Raw genomic sequence first — 19,418 nt, 5'->3', positions numbered from 1 at the left:
AGTGAGAACCCTCACTTCTTATGTGCTTTATATATTTATTTATTTGCTCAATCTGCCATGTGTAACTTGTCTCCCATCATTCCTGCCATCCTCTCCCCAGCTAGGATTGCCCTCACTCACTACTTGGATTCTGACTCTCCTTTCAGACTACCTTTTTGTTTGGATGTTCTTCTTACCCTGCTGGGGCTTTGACACTCTATTCTAGACTACCCCTAAACATAGATAACATCCCCACCTTGGTTTTTGACTTCCTCCCATCTGAATGCTCACCCCATGTATGTGGACACCCTCCTCACCTCACTTAGACTCTTAACTCCCTGAGATGGACTACTTCCTCACAGGAGCATCTTCCTCATCCTGCTTAGGCTTTTGGTATCTCACATTGGGCCTCCTCTCTGCTTGGATAACCTCATCCTGTCTAGGATCTGACTCAAGATGCCTCGCTACCCTGTTGGACACCCTCATCACCCAGGCTGTGACATCTCAGGTCAGATTACCTCCCCTTATCCTGTATGGTAGATATTGCTGTTACCTTGCTTGAGCTCTGACTCACCAAACCGGGCTACTCCCAAGCCCTGGATGACACCCTTCTCATTCTGCAGGGGGCCTGACTTACCAGCCCAGGCTGCCTGTCTGTGAAGATTATTTTCTCTACTCTGCTCTAGTTCTGCCACTTTATGTTAGGCTGCTCCACTGTAGAGACACCTTCCTCATTCTGGCTGGGCAGTAAGTTCACATGCCAAGCTGGACCTTCTTCTTCATGGAAACCCTCCTCATCCTCCTCTGATATTGCATAACAAGCCACACCTCCCCAGATTCTCTTTGCCCTGATTGGATTGTGATACTACGTGCTAAAGCTACTCCTTTACATGGGCACCCTCCTCACCCCGATGAGGCTCTTATACCTTACTCTGGGCCACTGTTGCCCCACCCACTGTGAATGTCCACCTAATGGTTTTAAGATTCAGTTGTTCAGGAAGGGAAAGGTAAAAGGAGAGAATAAAAAGCCAGGAGGAAGAGAAAGATAAGGGGAAGCTTATTTTTGATTAGTGTTTGCTTGGGGTATCCTTTTCCATTCTTTTAGTATATCTATGACCTTATATTAAAGCGTTTCTCTTGTGAATAGCATATAGTTGGGTCTTATTCATCTTGTCAACCTTTGTCTTTTAATTGGGATATTTAGTTCATTTATATTTAATGTAATCATTGAGGTGGTTGATTTTAAGTTTTGCCACTTTGCTGTTTTCTATTACTCTTGTCCTTATTTTAATCAATTATCTTGATTTCATGTTATCTCCTTTACTGGATTTTTTTGTTATACTTTTTCTCATTCTTTTAGTGATTTTTCAAGAGATTATACTTCTTGACTTTACATTTAACCTTAAATTAATATTCTTACCATTTTATGAAAAATGAAGCATCTCACAACAGTTTAACTCCATGTGCCCCCTCCTGCTGTTTGTGCTTTTGTTGTATATTTCTGTTCTACATCCCCACAAGACATTATTATTGTTTATTTATAAAACAACATATAAATATAAAGGTGTATGTACCTGGGTATATGTACATGTATATTTTAAACACACACACACACACACACACACACTTTAAGTGCTGTTTGTTCTTTCCTGAAGTTCTGTTCTATGTTGGGCCATTTTACTTCAGCCTCAAAAAATTTCTTCTAGTATTCCCTAAGGTCTGCTGGGGATCAGTTTTCTTATGTTTCATTTATCTGTATTCGATTTTTAAAAATTGATTCCAATTTTCTGTTGACATTCTCCATGTTTGTTTTTTTTTCCTTTTTTGCGGTACGTGGGCCTCTCACTGCTGTGGCCTCTCCCGTTGCGGAGCACAGGCTCCGGACACGCAGACTCAGCGGCCATGGCTCACAGGCCCAGCCACTCCGCGGCATGTGGGATCCTCCCAGACCCGGGCACAAACCCATGTCCCCTGCATCAGCAGGCAGACTCCCAACCACTGTGCCACCAGGGAAGCCCTAGATTCTCCATATTTTTATCTATTAATCCCCATCTTTTACTCTCAATATAGTCATTTTAAAGTTCTGTGCTAACTCCAGAATCTGAATTCCCTCTAAATCAATTTTTCTTGTTTTTTTGGTCTTAATTTTTAGTCACTTTTTCCTGCTTCACGAATTTCATAACTTTTGATTGTGTGCTGGACATTGTGAATAGAAAAATTATAGAGACTGAAGATGCTATTACTTTGCACCAGAGAAGATTTACCCTTTTCTCTGTTAATCAGAGTGGCTGATCATTTCAGTCATTTCAGGAATTTTACTAGATCAGAACTGGGTTGGAGCTTTAGTTATCTCATCCTACCTATGATTTTTCCTAATTTGTGGCCTCCCTGGATTTTTGCTGTAAGCCTGACAGGTCTTTGATTCTTCAATAAATACAGTCAGTTATTGACTTCAGTCTTTCAGATGTTTGAATTCAGCTCTTTAGGCTCTCAGTTCTCACAGCTTCAGAGTATGGCAAATGTAAGGAGAGACCAGCTATGTGTTTGTTGCCATTACACTTTCTCAGTGAAAATTTGTCTCATAAACACTGAAACATTGCAGATGATTTCACTTTTTCTGACTTAGCCCCCTTCTTGGGGATAGCACTTCTGGGTTTTTACTGTGAGTCTGGTAGGTCTCTAATTCCTCACTTTTGAAAGTTCTCTCCCTCAGGCATTAGGTATTTAGCTTCTTGCTTTATATAGGTTCAAAAACTGACAAATGTCTTGAAGAGGAGACCTAATGATTGTCACAGGCCCCTTTATCTAGTGGGATTTGGTTTGTTAGTGCCATGACTGTGCAGGAAATTTCACTCTGCTTTCTTGGCTCAATCCCCCATAATCCTATACCACCCTGACACTAAGGAAATGTCCTGTGGGGGAAATTGGCTTGACATTCTGCTAGATTTCACTCCATCATGCCAGCAAATGAGTTCATCAAAAGCTCTGGTGATTTCTCTTTTCCAGTGGAGTATGTCTCCCTACACCAAACCCCTGCTCCAAATCTCTAAATGTCCCTCTCTAGCATATTAGTTGACATTGTTTCTTGATTGCTTCCTTAGCTCTATGGTCTTTTATTCAATTTTGTTTGCTTGTTGCAGCAGGAGTGATGGCCTGTGCCTACCTAATGCAGGCATATTAATACGGAGTTATGGGTTTGGTCCCAGACGCCACAATAAAGAGAATATCATAATAAAGCAAGTCACACGAGTTGTTTGGTTTCCCAGTGCATGTAAAAGTTATGTTTATGCTATACTGTAGTCTATTAAGTGTGCAATAGCATTATGTCTAAAAAAAGTACATATCTTAATTTGAAAGTAGACTTTAAAAATGCTAACCATCATCTGAGCCTTCAGCAAGTTGTAATCTTTTTGCAATAGTAACATCAAAGATGACTGATCACAGATCATGTAACAAGTATAATAATGAAAAAGTTTGAAATATTGTGAGAATTACCAGATGTGACATAGAGACACGAAGTGAGCAAATGCTGTTGGAAAAATGGCACCACCACTAGACTTGCTTGACACAGGGTTGCCACAAACCTTCAATTTGTTAAAAAAAAAAAAAAGCGTTATCTGCAAGGTACAATAAAGTGAAGTGCAATAAAGTGAGATATGCCTATACGTCCTGCCTCAAAGTAGAAATCCTATTTAGATCACCTTTAATTTCTCTCTATGATATATTAATAGTTTTCTGTTTAGGGTTCTTACATTTTTTATTATACTTATTACTAGGTATATGATGTTTTGATGATAATGTATATGGCATATTGTTTAGTTTTTAATTTTATAACTTTTCAGACACCAAAAAATGTTAGTGGAATTTTTTAAAGTTTGGTCTCTTATCTGGCAACTCTTCTAGAAACTAACTGATATTCTAATAATTTATTTGTAGATTGTTTTGGATTTTCTGTATCCTTAATTATATCAAATATGGAAAGTGATAGTATTATTTCTTCCTTTCTTATGCTTATAATTCTGATTTCTTTTTCCTGCCTTACTGCTAATGCCATTTAATAATTTTACTAACATGTTGAATAGAAAAGGTAAGAGTTGGCATTCTTATTTTGTTCCTAATCTTACAGTGGACATTCTCCACATTTCACTGTAAATAGGATGGTGGCTATAAAGTTTTTTGTAGTTTCCCTTTGCTATGAGTTTTTAATCATACATAATTATTGAATTTTATTAAATGTTTTATCTGACTATACTGCTATGATCATATACATTTCTCCTTTATTTTATTGATGTGGTGCATGACATTTGTTGATATTTGAATGTTAACTCACCTTGCATTTCTGGAGTAAAGCAGCTTGGTAGGAATTCACACACACACACTCACACATTCACTCACTCACACACTCTACATTTGATTGTCTAACATTTTGTTTATGATTTTTGCTTCTATATACATAAGGGATATGGGCCTATTTTCTTTTCTCATAATTGTCCTTTTAATTAGTAAATAGTATATAGAGGGTAGAGATTTAAAAGACCTTTTAAAAGGTCTTCTTCTTCTGTGATATAATATAATACAATATTACTCCATTTAAAAAAAATGACCTTTTTTATTTTCAAATAATTTCAAATCTGCAGAAAAGATACAAACATAATGGAGTTCCCTTTACCTCTCTCCCAGTTTTTCCTACTGCTAACATCTTATACTACCATAGTATACTTTTCAAAATTAAAAAGCCAACATTTATATATTACTATTAACTAAACTTAAGACTTTTTTTTGATTTCACCAGTTTTCCCATTAATGACCTTTTTCTGTTCTAGGACCCAATCCAGTATATCACATTCCACTTAGTTAATTGTCATGTCTGCTTAGTCTTCTGTGGTCTATGACAGTTCCTCATTCCTTCCTTGTTTTTCATGATTTTGACAGTCCTGAGGAATATTGGTCTGATATTCTCAATCTGGATTTGGCTGATGTTTTTCTCATGATTAGACTGGAGTTACAGGTTTTGGCAAAGAATACCGCAGAAGCGAAGTAACCTTCTCATCACATCATTTACAGAGAGTATGTAGTGTCTCCGTGACATCACTGGTGATGTGAAACATCATCACTTGCATAACATGGTGTTTGCTAGGTTTCTCCACTGTAAAGTTACTTTTTCTCCCATTTTATACTCTCTTTGGAATTCATTCATTAAGACCAGCCCAGGACTGGACTTAAGGGGAAGATTAAGCTTCACCTCCACCTCCTTGGGGAGGAGATGGATGCCGGGGGTGAGGTTACCTACATATGGAATTCTTATGTTGGCAAGATTTGTCTTCTCCCTCCCTCCTATTATTTATTTATTTATACACTCATTTATTTACTCCATTATGTTTTAATATGGATTCTTTATAATCTATATACATAGTTACAACCTTAAAAACCTCTGGTTCCCCCACTGACATATAAACTTTTTGAGGAAAGGCTTTGTTTCTTTTTTATTTTTGTACACTCTATGCGTTTAGCATAGTCCCCTAATTTATAGTGGACTTCCAGTAATTATTTTTTAATGGATATCTTTTCACTTCAACTGAAAAGTACCCTTTCCTTATATAATAGCATTCTAAATCCAAAATAAAAGTAGATTTTAAAATAAGTAAAAGTAAACTTATGCATGATCACACTGTAATAAGTATGTAAAAAAAGCAAAGGGTACTGCAGAAATAACTTAACCATTTGAGTTGGATGTCTCCAAAAAATATTGAAGCCACATTTGGAAAGAAATTACAGTATCTGATAAGCCAAGGATATGACCTGCTGTGTGCTTTCTCTTTTTTGTTCAGATCACCAAAGGAGACTAAGACCCCGTTTTCTCCCTTCTCTGGAAAATTATCATCTGATGCAGTCACTCAGATAACAACAGAAAGTCCAAGAAAAGCCATGTTTTCATCTGAGATTTTTGTTAATGCTGAAGATCGTGGACATGATATTCCAGAGCTCAGTACACGGAAGTTGGGCAAAGTTCCTGTCAAGTTTGCTTCATCGTCTTTAGTCCAACAGATTACTGTTCCTCATGGCACAGATGGTAAGAGAATTTTAGGTCATATTACCAACTTTTGTGTAATTAACTAAGAAATTTCTTGATTGGGTCTTTCTAGTTAGGAAACCTAATTTTAATTTTAAGCATTAGGTTGTACATGATTATATCATCTTTTATTTGCATAGCTATGAAGAGAATATAATTTATTATGTTTTTACTTCAATTTCTAGTGAAGTTAACCTATGTGAAACTCATGCTACTGTGGTTGATGTATTTTCAACTCATAATACTTGTCATAAGAATGCAAGTAGTTCATGAAAACATAAAAACTATAGAGGTTCAATTTTAGGGAGGTAGATAATTATTTGGCATTGTTTTTTTACTATTGTTTTGCATGATAAAATGAACAGATAGCAAACACAATACCAGTCTATTTCTTTTTCAAGAAACGTTGACCAGGGACCCAGGTTGACTGTGACTCTGCTTTCTTTAAAACATGGAACCTTGGATTCATCATCATAGTCAACAGGAAGGGACGAAAAGCATGGAGGAGCACATGTTGGGAGGCTTTTATGGGCTAGGCCTAGGTGTGGCCCACATCACTTTCCACTGACTAGGAATAGTTTAGCTGTGCTTTCCAGGATGAAGAAGAAATGAGTTTTGGTGAACAGCTAGCAATCTCTACCATAAGCTCTACATTTAGAGTGTTCATATGCTTTCATGACAGTGATATTTTTATAGTCCTTATACTATATAACGTTCAAAATTATAGCAAGTTATTTTCTTTTTCAGACCAGTAACTAGAAAGTTAAGTTCCCATTCTACCTCCAAATGAGGGTGGGAACTTTAAATTACTAATTTTAAAGTATTCAGTAGTTTGTACAAATCTATTCAAAATATATTTTAAGTTTTCCTACTTACGCAAAAAGTTTATCTGTCTGTAGGTATAAATGGAATATGCCTAAATGTATAAAGAAAATTGCTTAGTTCCACATTTAAATTGTACTGAATTTAATTTGAATAAATATATTTATATGTTGAAATGGTTATATTTCTTTTTTTAAAAAATTTTATTTATTTTATTTTTTGCTGTGTTGGGTCTTCATTGCTGCGCACAGCCTTTCTCTAGTTGTGGCGAGCGGGGACTACTCTTCATTGCGGTGCATGGGCTTCTCATTGTAGTGGCTTCTCTTGTGGCGGAGCACGGGCTCTAGGCACGTGGGCTTCAGTAGTTGTGGCGCATGGGCTCAGTACTTGTGGCTCGTGGGCGCTAGAGCACAGGCTCAGTAGTCATGGCACATGGGCTTAGTTGCTCCGCGGCATGTAGGATCTTCCCGGACTAGGGCTGGAACCCATGTCCCCTGCATTGGCAGGCAGATTCTTAACCACTGCACTATCAGGGAAACTCGAGATGGTTATATTTCTTATACATTTTTATTGTGAAGTAAAATTTTGCCCCCCAAATGTATAGTCTAATAAATATCACACAGAACACCTTTAATGTGTCAGTTACCTGTTGCCACCGTGATACTATATAAGAACCTCGAAAATCTCAGTGCTTTGTAGCAACAGACATTTGCTTTCTTCACTCATGGGCTTATAAGTCAGTTGGAGTTTGGCATCAGGATGCAAAAATGGTTTGGGTCTATTCCACATGCTTGTACTGAAACCCAGGCTACTCTAGGCTGTGTTGTTTTCATGTTGGTGGCAGAGCACAGGAGAGGAAATCCAACTGTGAAAGTGTATTTTATACCTATTCTGACATCAAACGGATCAGTCTATATAGAGGCCACAGTTCATGTTTTTACCTTTACATACAGGTACTTGGTAGAAAGGACTCCTTTAAAAGATAAATATTATTTGGTTTACTAATAAAATATTATTTTTAACTCTGTGGATTCAGAAGTAAAATTTTTTAAAATATTTTAAAAGTATACAGAGTAGTATGTTGAATTTATGACTATGTGTCCACTGCTCTGAATTAACAAATTAAGAGTATTATATTTAGTTCCATTTTCAAGTTTTTTGAAGAAATAAATTTTATGGTTGGACTTTCTTCTTTACCCTTCTCCAGTCCTTTCTTTCTCTCCCAGGAACAACCATTATTTGCTGAATAGTCGCTTCTTCCCCCAGAGATAGGCAGTCCAAAGTAACTTTAAGACTTCTGCATCCAAACATAAAGTCGTTGAGAATTTCAAAAAGCCACTTATCTAAAAAAAAAAAAAAAAAAAAAAAAGCCACTTATCTTGTCTCTGAATTCTCCATCTCCACATGGTAACCATTCTTGCTCTGGGTCCATTGTAATTCTGCCCAATTGTCAGTGTCCATTTTCTGCAAACTTTTTTTTTTTTTTTTTTTTTTGTGGTACGTGGGCCTCTCACTGTTGTGGCCTCTCCCGTTGCGGAGCACAGGCTCCGGATGCGCAGGCCCAGCGGCCATGGCTCACGGGCCCAGCCGCTCCGCAGCATGTGGGATCTTCCCGGACCAGGGCACCAACCCGTGTCCCCTGCATCGGCAGGCGGACTCTCAACCACTGTGCCGCCAGGGAAGCCCCATTTTCTGCAAACTTTGAACTAAATGGTAAATTTAACCATCGCTACCAAGCTTTATATACACTGGTGGAGGAAGAAAGCTAATAAATCAATATTCTAACAATAATGACTACAGCAATGTCCAAGTAGAAGTAGAGGCTACAGCCTATTTTTTTCTGTTATTTAAATTCTTCGCTCCTCTATACATTTCTTCATTCTCCTTGAATTCAGCCAGGTTCTCATTGGCTGGGGTTTTTCCTGATAGGTTGGTACAAGTATTCCTAAGTAGTCTAAGACTTTGCTAGCCCTGCATAGGTTTAACGTAATTTTTTGTTAATTTCGATGACCAGGCTTGGTAAAGTAGTCCCCTAGGTGTAAGCCATACTCCTATTGACTTTCTTTTTTTAAGGTAACCTTATTTCTTCCTGATAGTTAAGGTCAATTGTAGTTTTAGTCAACACTATGACATCCTATTCCCTGTATTGTTTCAGTGACATAAAGAATGTAAAGTGACTAGATGGCTCCGTCTCCTGGTAGAAGTGCCCCTCCCTTATTTCTAAGATCTTCCATCAAACAAAGCAGAGTCATAGAGATAGAAAGCAAAAGATTTTAAAGGCTTCTGCCTTTGTTCCTAAATACATGCATTCTGTCTGTGGGATAGGCAAGTACCATATATGGTTCTGAGCACATGCCATATTCTGTAAGCTAGCATTCCAACCTCAGAAAGTTATGCCTCCCAGCTTGTGCCATATCAGTTATCAGTAAATTGTTCACTCACTTTTTTTTTTGAGTTTACCATAGTTGTGGGTGATCAGGCTTGTGATGAGAACAGTGACTCCTTTCAGGCATCAGCCTTTTGTCTCATTTCCTTCACTATGAAGTCAGTTCCTTGGTTGGAAGCAGGGTACTAATAATATGGATTCCGTGTCAAATCATCAGAATGATGGAGTGGTCAAGGATGGTAACACAATTCTAAATATGTAAAAGTTGTTATTGTGTCCAGAATGAAGGAGATCTCATTCTACTCTGGGACTATCAGACTCTGTCTAGAGTATTTTGATTTTTATAAACTAGACATGGGCAACTAGGAGTCCATCTCTTAGAGGTAATTACAGGATGCAAGAGAAGACCATGGTCTATAAGGATAAACTGAAGAAGCTGTTGTGTTTAATCAGGAGAAGTGGTAGCTATCTACAAAATTTTATTTGAATGAGCAGTACAACCCCATAAATAATCAGGAGTAACCTAAACAAGAATTTTATAGGACTCATGTGATGGAAATACTAATCCTTTGTGTAGGCATAGAAAAGGACAGTAGACTAAAAGAAGGGATGGGATATTTCTGAATGGGAAAATTGAATATTGTAAAGATGTCATTCCCAAATGAATTTAAACTCTAACGTAATTCTACTAAAAATTCTAATGGAATTGTTCTTTTGAACTTGTTTAATTGATCTTAAATTTTTTCAGGAAGAATAATAAAGAAAATACTGGAAAAGAAGAGTAATGGGGAGGATAAAGTTTAGGAGAAGCCAGTGGAGTGTTTTAATGGGATGCCTGGAAGTTGCAGACATTATTCTCACCCTTGACCTATGGGCCCAGACTTAGTCATATGTCCATACATGTCTGCAAGGGAGATTGGGAAATACAGTGTACGCATGAGCAGTATGTACCCAGCTAAATATCAAAATGCTGTTACAGAGAGAGAGTTTCTACCACATCATGAAAGAAAAACGAGTATATAGAAAAAGATTTCAGGGACTTCCCTGGTGGCACGGCAGGTGTCCGCCTGCCAGTGCAGGGGACACGGGTTTGAGCCCTGGTCCGGGAAAATCCCACATGCTGCAGAGCAACTAAGCCCGTGTGCCACAACTACTGAGCCTGTGCTCTAGAGCCTGCAAGCCACAACTACTGAGCCCATGCTCCACAACTGCTGAAGCCTGCGTGCCTAGAGCCTGTGCTCCACAACAAGAGAAGCCACCGTAGTGAGAAGAGTGAGAAGCTCGTGCACCACAACGAAGAGTATCCCCCCTCTCCGCAACTAGAGAAAGTCCGTGTGCAGCAATGAAGACCCAATGAAGCAAAAAAAAAAATAAGAAAAAGATTTCATCTTCTATAATAATCAAATTACTACCATGTCACAGACATTTTAGAAAGAATTTTACCAGTTAGTATTTAAGAAAAAGAAACTTTATAAATGTAAAGTAGAAAAATTGAATTCCAAATTATACATACTATACACAACTATGTAAACAAATAAGAAATACAGAGGAAAGACCTGTAGAAATACATTAAAATATTAATAATAGTTATCTTTGAGTGGTAAGACTTTGTCTTTTTTATTTCTGTGTATTTTTTTAATATTGAGAATTTATACTTTTATAATGGAAAACTTACTTTGAAAATCTGCCACATAGAAGAGAATTAGATTTACTTTCTATGACTCTGGAGGGAGAACCTCCAAAGATCAGTAGTAGGGGTTAACAGTGACCAGGTTTGGGTTCAATATAAGATAAAGTGTTTCTTAGTTAGAGCCATCTAAATATGGAATAGATTGCTAAGAAGTCATCTTCTCAATGGATCCTGCCCTTACCACTCTATTTAAACTGCATCCTGCTGCAATTTCCCAAATACTTCTAATCTTCCTCAGCATTTTCTAATTTTTTTGTGGGGGGGTGGCTGTTTTGGGTCTTTATTGCTGCACATGGGCTTTCTCTAGCTGTGGCGAGTGGGGGCTACTCTTCGTTGTGGTGCACAGGCTTCTTATTGTGGTGGCTTCTCCAGTTGCGGAGCATGGGCTCTAGGCGCGCAGGTTTCAGTAGTTGCAGCATGAGGGCTCAATACTCATAGCATGAGGGCCCTAGAGCACATGGGCTTCAGTAGTTGTGGCACATGAGCTCAGTAGTTGTGGCGCTCGGGCTCTAGGGCGGGCGGGCTTCAGTAGTTGTGGCACACGGGCTTGGTAGTTGTGGCGCACGGGCTTACTTGCTCCACGGCATGTGAGATCTTCCCAGACCAGGTATCAAATCCATGTCCCCTGCATTGGCAGGCAGATTCTTAACCCACTACGCCACCAGGGAAGTCCCAGTATTTTCTAATTTTTTTTAAAGAAGATGTTGGGGGTAGGAGTTTATTAATTAATTAATTAATTTTTGCTGTGTTGGGTCTTCATTTCTGTGCGAGGGCTTTCTCTAGTTATAGCAAGCGGGGGCCACTCTTCATCGCAGTGTGCGGGCCTCTCACTATCGCGGCCTCTCTTGTTGCGGAGCATAGGCTCCAGACGCGCAGGCTCAGTAGTTGTGGCTCACAGGCCTAGTTGCTCCACAGCATGTGGGATACTCCCAGACCAGGGCTCGAACCCGTGTCCCCTGCTTTGGCAGACAGATTCTCAACCATTGCCCCACCAGGGAAGCCCCGTATTTTCTAATTTTTTATGTCACTAATAATTTATAAAAATACTAGATTATTTACTTATTTAGTATGCTAATTGTTTACTGTATATCTCCCTCTTCTAGAATGCTAGTTTACTGATATATTCCAAGAATCTTGACCACTGCTTGGCACATTAAAGGTACTTAATATTTGTTCAGTTAATTAATAAATGTTTTCTTATTAATTATTCTGATCTTTATCTCCTTAGGCCAGCCTTTACTGTTGCCATATAAGCCTTCTGGTAGTACGAAGATGTATTATGTTCCCCAATTAAGACCGATTCCTTCATCTCTGGATTCCAAGTCAGACACCACCATTGAGAGCTCACACTCAGGTATTGTGCAGAAATTATTCAAAATTTTATTTTTTGAAATTTTATTTGTGGATTGGCTGTTTAATTCTGGATGACATATGAAAGCTCAGTGCTATTTAATCTTTAAGTGAAACATGGAGTTTTTCATGACTCAGTCTCTGGTTCAGATAGGTGAGTTATTTGGTCAGATGTATTGTGTACACTCAAACATTTGATAAATATTTGAAGAAAATTGTATGAACAGTTACTTGTTTGGGTTAGTGGACTCCATCTAGGACAAAGGTTTCCAAGTTTTCTCTGTTCACAGTCACCTTCGTGTTTGGGTGATTTCTCATCATCATGGGGATATAAATCATCAGCAGCATATAAATACATGAAGTATTTTTTCAGATACTAAGCTATTATGTTATTAGAACATAAAAATACTTATCATTTTGATCTTACAACTTAATAAACAAAAATATTTTTGGTTTTGTGTTTGAAAGAAAACATTTTACTTTGTTCATAAATATGCATAATTACTTGCTAATGAGATATGTGTGGCTATTAGGGCACAGTTTCTCAAACCTTGAGATGAAATTGGACACAACCACCCCCATTTATTGCTTTTGTTACAGAAACTGTCAAGAATCCAACTCTGCAGAGATACAGACAGCAGCATTGAAAGGAATGTAGCAGTATCTAATGTTGGAACTTTAAACTACCTTTAGCTATTAGTTTTTGTCCTGTACACCAGATATTAAATATCACTGTTTCCCTAGAATTTTAAAATATCCCACAGCATCCCTGTGAGATCACCACAATAGAACTGCAGATTTAGAAAATGAATAGCATCCCGTGGAGGAACTGAATAAATATTTTCTGTGGAAAATTATAAGGATACTGAGTTGGTATGGTGTGGGGTTTTGATTGTTGGGATAACATATTGATCGGTCCACAGGAGTTGACTCGGTTCAGTTTAGACATAAATTGTTCATGATTTGTCATAAGACATCTTTATAGGTGTAGAAGTTAAAAAGAAAGTAGTTGTCCCTGGTCTTACGCAGATTTTCTGTTAATTTCAAGAGAACCCAACTAGTATCTGATAGTAACTGAGTTAAAGCCCCTGGTAAAATTGCTCCTGATTTCCCACTGTGATGCCACTGAAAAAAAGAACCACAAAATGCTCATATGTTAGGATTGATTATTAAGCCTATAACCAGGAATTGGAAGAAATTTTCACTACCTGCATGGCTGTGATTTTAAAAACACACTTAATGGCTACCAGAAATAAAACAAGCTTACTTAATTGATTGTAGGTAGGAAAATCTTTTATCTCAGTCTCACTTTCAGCCGCCTAGTTCAGAAGACAGAATATAACAATAGAAGTCTAATCAGGTGTTCCAATATTTTTTGAGGCCTCCTGTGTACTTCTATTCATTTACATCCTAACTCTTCCCTTTGGAGACATTAACTTTGAGAAAAATTGGACAGTAGTGGGAAGAGAAAATGACTCAGGGATGGTACCTTGTATCCTGAGATATACTGTCCCTGTAAATAAAGTACTGAATGCATCAATTAGACAAGAAGAGATCTGTTAGGTATATACACTTGAGGTTGTCATTTATCATGTTCTGCAACTATTCTGAGAGTGAGGGAGTTGACAGTTGAAAATAATAGTTTCTTAGACCAGTAGAGCTGCTCTAGATGAAAGCCTAGGAATTGTTCTGATAGATATTGTGTATTAGTATGTTGTGATTCTATAGATATTAGAAAGATCCAACTAGAGTTTGGGGCCAAGGGCAAGTCATAAACCATTGCAGATATTTGGACCAAATAATTTCTCTTCAGTTGAGAATGAGTAAACAATTGAACTCATAAAATTCTTTTAAAAACAAAAACACAGGGACTTCCCTGGTGGTACAATGGTTAAGAATCCGCCTGACAACGCAGAGGACATGGGTTCCAGCCCTGATCTGGGAAGTTCCCACATGCCACAGAGCAACTAAGCCCGTGCGCCACAACTACTGAGCCTGCGCTTTAGAGCCTGCGAGCCACAACTACAGAGCCGTGTGCCACAACTACTGAAGCCCGCACGCCTAGAGCCCATGCTTCACAACAAGAGAAGCCCGCGCACTGCAACAAAGAATAGCCCCCACTCGCCGCAACTAGAGAAAGCCCGTGCACAGCACCGAAGACCCTACACAGCCAAAAATAAAAATACATAAACTAAAAACAAAACAAAAACAAAAAAACAAGGCAAAGGTAACCTCGCAAAGAAAGAGATAGATGTTAGAGATTTACTCATTAGGTCAAGTAACACTCTTAAGTAGTAACAGGATTTCATTTATATGTAAGTTCTGTGAATATAGGTACAATAGATGTTAGAGATTTACTCATTAGGTCAAGTAACACTTTTGTGTGTGTGTGTGGTATGCGGGCCTCTCACTGTTGTGGCCTCTCCCGTTGCGGAGCACAGGCTCCGGACGCGCAGGCTCAGCGGCCATGGCTCACGGGCCCAGCCGCTCTGTGGCATGTGGGATCTTCCCAGACCAGGGCACGAACCCATGTCCCTTGCATCGGCAGGTGGACTCTCAACCACTGCGCCACCAGGGAGGCCCCAAGTAACACTCTTAAGTAGTAACAGGATTTCATTTATATCTGACAGTAAGTTGTGTGAAGTTAGATACTATGTCTTTTTTTCTTAAGCCATTTTATACCTCATACCAATATATAATATAGATGTTATTTTTATATTCATTTAAAGACATTTAAATACTTTATGTACTAATACTTACTGTCAATAGGAGCAAAAAGCCATGGGGAGAGAACTGGCTGGGATTTTTAAAACAAAGTGAAGAGTTAATAGCAGAAAAAAAGGGTGGAGTAAACACCTCCAAAATTTTGCCCTGTGATAAAAGCAACAGAATTTTGGCAAAACTTTATGGAAAACTTTTCCAAAACTCTGGAAATTAACCAAAGGCTTGTAGCTTTTGTAGTAAGCATTTATTCAAGAAAAATGGCTGAACCTTGTTAAGAATAGTAAGCTTGTGGCATTTTAACTTGCCCTCTTCTCATTGCCACACTCAGCTCAGTGATAACCTTGAAAAATATCAGCCTGCGTTCCCAGGACTGGAGGGAGCAGAACAGAGCTGGATCTCTTTCAAAATTTCATTCGCAAAGAATTATCAGTATTTGACCTGTCTGATGGCTCTCTGGAAGACTCCACTCAAAAGGCTTATCTTTATTTGACCTTACTCAGAGCTATCCAGTGTGTATGAGCCTCTGTGTCTATGTGTGAGGTGTTTGTCAAAAAACACTTACAGGCAAGTGTTTTATTTTAGTTTCTTAAATATTTATTTATTTTATTTATTTATTTTGGCTGTCCCGGGTCTTAGTTGCACCACTCAGGATCTTCGTTGCGGCATGCAGACTCCTTAGTTGCAGGACCTAGTCCCCTGACCAGGGATCGATCCTGGGCCCCTTGCATTGGGAGCTCGGAGTCTTACCCCCTGGACCACCAGGGAAGTCCCCAGGCAAGTGTTTTAATGCCACAATGCATGAGGCAGTGGATAACACTTGAGACAAACAATAGACTAACCAAAAGCTTTAACGGAAAAACTGAGGATGAGATGTCCATAGATATTTTGAAAAGCATTGACATATTCCTAGGACTCTAGAAGACCACAAGTGTGCACAGGCCTGAGTGCATGCTGAGGAAAGACCTGAGAGGGGCCTACCCTTTACTTTGGCTGCCCTTGAGGCTCTGGGCAAAAAGAAAGGGAAGGCTAAGGCAGAATTGATAACTCCCTGCCCTCAGCGTTCACAACTATGTGCACGTAGTCCCTCAGCAAAGACTGGGAGATTTGTTGTTTCTAGATGTTTAAGGATATCTCCATCTAGGCGTTAGCTGACCACTAAGCTAGTTGAGTGGCAGCTTCCATAGACTCTATAGAATTTGTTCAGAAAAGTTACTTTAAAAAAACAGCATAAAGCAACAGCAGGAAACCCTAGGGAGGTAGTAGACTCTGATTTCCAGGGTTGTCACATTATATTTTTTAAGATGTCCAGTTTTCAACAAAAAGTTACAAGATATGGAAATTCAAAATAAAATATACATATATACATATATGGTCCATACAAAAGAAAAATAGCAATTTAGAAACTGTGAGGAATCTCAGACATTGGACTTACTAAATGAAGACTTTAAAATAGCTATTTAAAATATGTTCAAAGAACTAAATGAAATCATGTCTAAAGAAGTATAAGAACAGTGTCTTACCAAATAGAGAATATCAATAAAGAGAAATTACAAAAAAGAACCAAACAGAAGATCTGTAGTTGAAAAGTACAATAACTGAAATAAAAAATTGACTGGAGAAAGCTCAGTATCAGATTTGAACAGGCAGAAGAATGAATCAGTGAACTTGAAGATTATCCAGTGTGAGAAACAGAAAGAAAAAAGAATGAAGAGAAATTAACAGAATCTCAGAGTCCTATGGGACACCTTCAAGCATCCTATTATATACATAATGGGAGTTCCAGATGAAGAGACAGAAAAAGAGACTGAAGGAGTATTTGGAGAAATAATGGCCTAAAATTTCGCAAATTTGATGACTGCTGTTAATCTGCACATCCCAAAAGCTCAAGGAAGTCCAAGCATGATACAGTCAAAGAGATCGAGATCTAGATACGTCATAAACCATCAAATGACAAAGACAGTGTTAAAGCAGCAAGAGTGGAGTTATCATGTACAAAGAATCTTCAATAAGACTAATTGCTGATTTTTCATCAGAAACCGTAGAGGCCAGAAGGCATTGCAATGACATATGCAAAGAGCTAAGGAAAAAAACCTGCCTACCAAGTATTCTGTACCTAGCAAAACTACCCTTCAAAAATGAAGGAGAGATTAAGACATTCTCAGATAAACAACAGTTGAAAGACTGCTAGCAAACTGACCCACAGAAAATACTAAAGAGATTTTTTTCAAGATGAAATGGTGGACACCAGACAGTAACTTAAATCCACATGAAAAAGGTACTAAAGGTAACTACATAAGTAAATACAAAAGACAGTATAAATGTATTTTTGTTTGTAATTCAGTTTTTCTCCTATATGACTTAAAAGACAAATGCAGTATAAGCAAGTCCCAAATACATAAACAAAAACTAACAGAATTAAAATGAAAAAACCTGACACTATTTTTTAAAATAAATTTATTTATATTTTTGACTGCGTTGAGTCTTCGTTGCTGTGCACGGGCTTTCTCTAGTTGTGGCGAGCAGGGGCTACTCTTAGTTGTGGTGCGTGGGCTTCTTGTTGTGGTGGCTTCTCTTGTTGAGGAGCACGGGCTCTAAGTGCATGGGCTTCAGTAGTTGTGGCTCTTGGGCTCTAGAGCGCAGGCTCAGTAGTTTTGGCACACAGGCTTAGTTGCTCCGCCGCATGTGGGATCTTCCCAGACCAGGGCTCGAACCCATGTCCCCTGCATTGGCAGGTGGATTCTTAACCACTGTACCACCAGGGAAGTCCAAAAAACTGACACTGTTAAAGGGAGAAATATTTCAAGCCAATAAAAAAAGGTCATATATTATATAATTCCGTGTATATGAAATGTCCAGAATAAGCAAATCCATATAGACAGAAAGTAGATTAATGGATGCCAGGGGATGTTGGGGAGGGGAAAATAGGGAGTAACAGCTAACATATACAAGATTTCTTTGTGGGGGCACGACAGAAATGTTCTGGAATTAGATAGCAATATTGGTTGTGAAAATACTAAGAACTAGTGAATTGTACACTTACTTTAATTGGTGAATTTTATGTTTTGTCTTCATTTTGAAAAAAAGTGGGGGGGCAGGAATGAACATATGAAGGAAAAGACTGCCTAAAACTGTAAAGATTTGGTAACAGATTTAAAATACATTTTGCAGGCAAGAAAGGGTGGAATTAACATGAAGGAAGTTAAATTAGTGATGAGGACAAATCTGAGAGTCTGCAAAATTACAGAGGAAAAAGAAGAAGAAAATGAAAATGCTGTGAAAGATGATGAGAGACATAAGAAACATAGCTAAATAAACCAAACCAAGAACTATATCTGTAGCTGAGGAAGAAAGTAATATTCAAACACTTAATTGAATAAAACATCCCTCTCCTGAAAAGGAGAACGCTGTATGCAGATTGAAAATTGTCTTAAAAATCCAGGGGAAAGTCAGAGACTGAGATACATATCAGAAAAAGATTTTTGAGTCAAAATAAAAAGCGGGCTTCCCTGGTGGCGCAGTGGTTGAGAGCCCGCCTGCTGATGCAGGGGATACGGGTTCGTGCCCCAGTCTGGGAAGATCCCATAGGCTGTGGAGCGGCTGGGCCCATGAGCCATGGCTGCTGAGCCTGCGCGTCCGGAGCCTGTGCTCCGCAACGGGAGAGGCCACAACAGTGAGAGGCCCGCGTACCGCCAAAAAAAAAAAAGAAAAGAAAAAAATCCCATAAATATACAATTAAAAAAAAAGAACAAAATTTATTCTGATATCAGGCTTATTTAAAATACTAAATGTAAAAATAATGGAACCAAATCTGTATTTATTGGGAAAATTCAAGGATTTATGGACCCAGTGCATTTTCATTAAGCAGTATGACAATGAAGAGACATTTTCACAAGTACACAGCAGCTAGAAAGTATATTCAACCTCTGTACCTTCTTGAAAAATTCACTTGAAGACTCACCCAGCTGAAGAGATGAATCAAAATGAAGAATTCATTACAGAGAAATGAAGCAGTGCTGAAAGTGATCAGTGGTGAACTTTGAAGTCAGTTTAACACAACACTCATCTAAATAGAAAATTTAGTTACAAGGTGGGAAAAAAAATGCCAAAAGTTAATTTTGGAATGAAAGGCATGAAAAGAAAAAACAATTGTATTTTTTGTCTTTTTGACTAAAGAGGTGTCATTTTATTCATGACTTGGTGATCAGATAGGTTAAAGAAGTTTTCATAAAAAATAAATTGGACTTGATTAAAATTTAAAACTTGTGTGCACCAAAAAAACCACTATCAACATAGTAAAAAGGTTGCTCACAGAATTGGGAAAAACATTTGCAATTCATGTATCTGATGAGAGATGACTATCCATAATATATGAAGAACTCTTACAGTTCAACAACAGC

General features: G+C 38.2%; 1 protein-coding gene across 1 annotated transcript in view; it reads left to right on the top strand.

The window, feature by feature from the left end:
* ALMS1 (ALMS1 centrosome and basal body associated protein) overlaps nt 1-19,418 on the top strand; it is a 227,579-nt gene that overhangs the window by 130,586 nt on the left and 77,575 nt on the right. Inside the window, exons 11-12 of the mRNA XM_065890809.1 lie at nt 5,808-6,049; nt 12,176-12,301. Coding sequence (XP_065746881.1) covers nt 5,808-6,049; nt 12,176-12,301 — 368 coding nt within the window. The remainder of the gene's footprint in view (nt 1-5,807; nt 6,050-12,175; nt 12,302-19,418) is intronic.

This window comes from Phocoena phocoena, chromosome 14, assembly GCF_963924675.1.
Source record: "Phocoena phocoena chromosome 14, mPhoPho1.1, whole genome shotgun sequence".
In the NCBI taxonomy this organism is placed as follows: domain Eukaryota; kingdom Metazoa; phylum Chordata; class Mammalia; order Artiodactyla; family Phocoenidae; genus Phocoena; species Phocoena phocoena.
The sequence above is the reverse complement of the archived record's forward strand: the minus strand, read 5'-3'. Positions and strand labels throughout refer to the sequence as shown.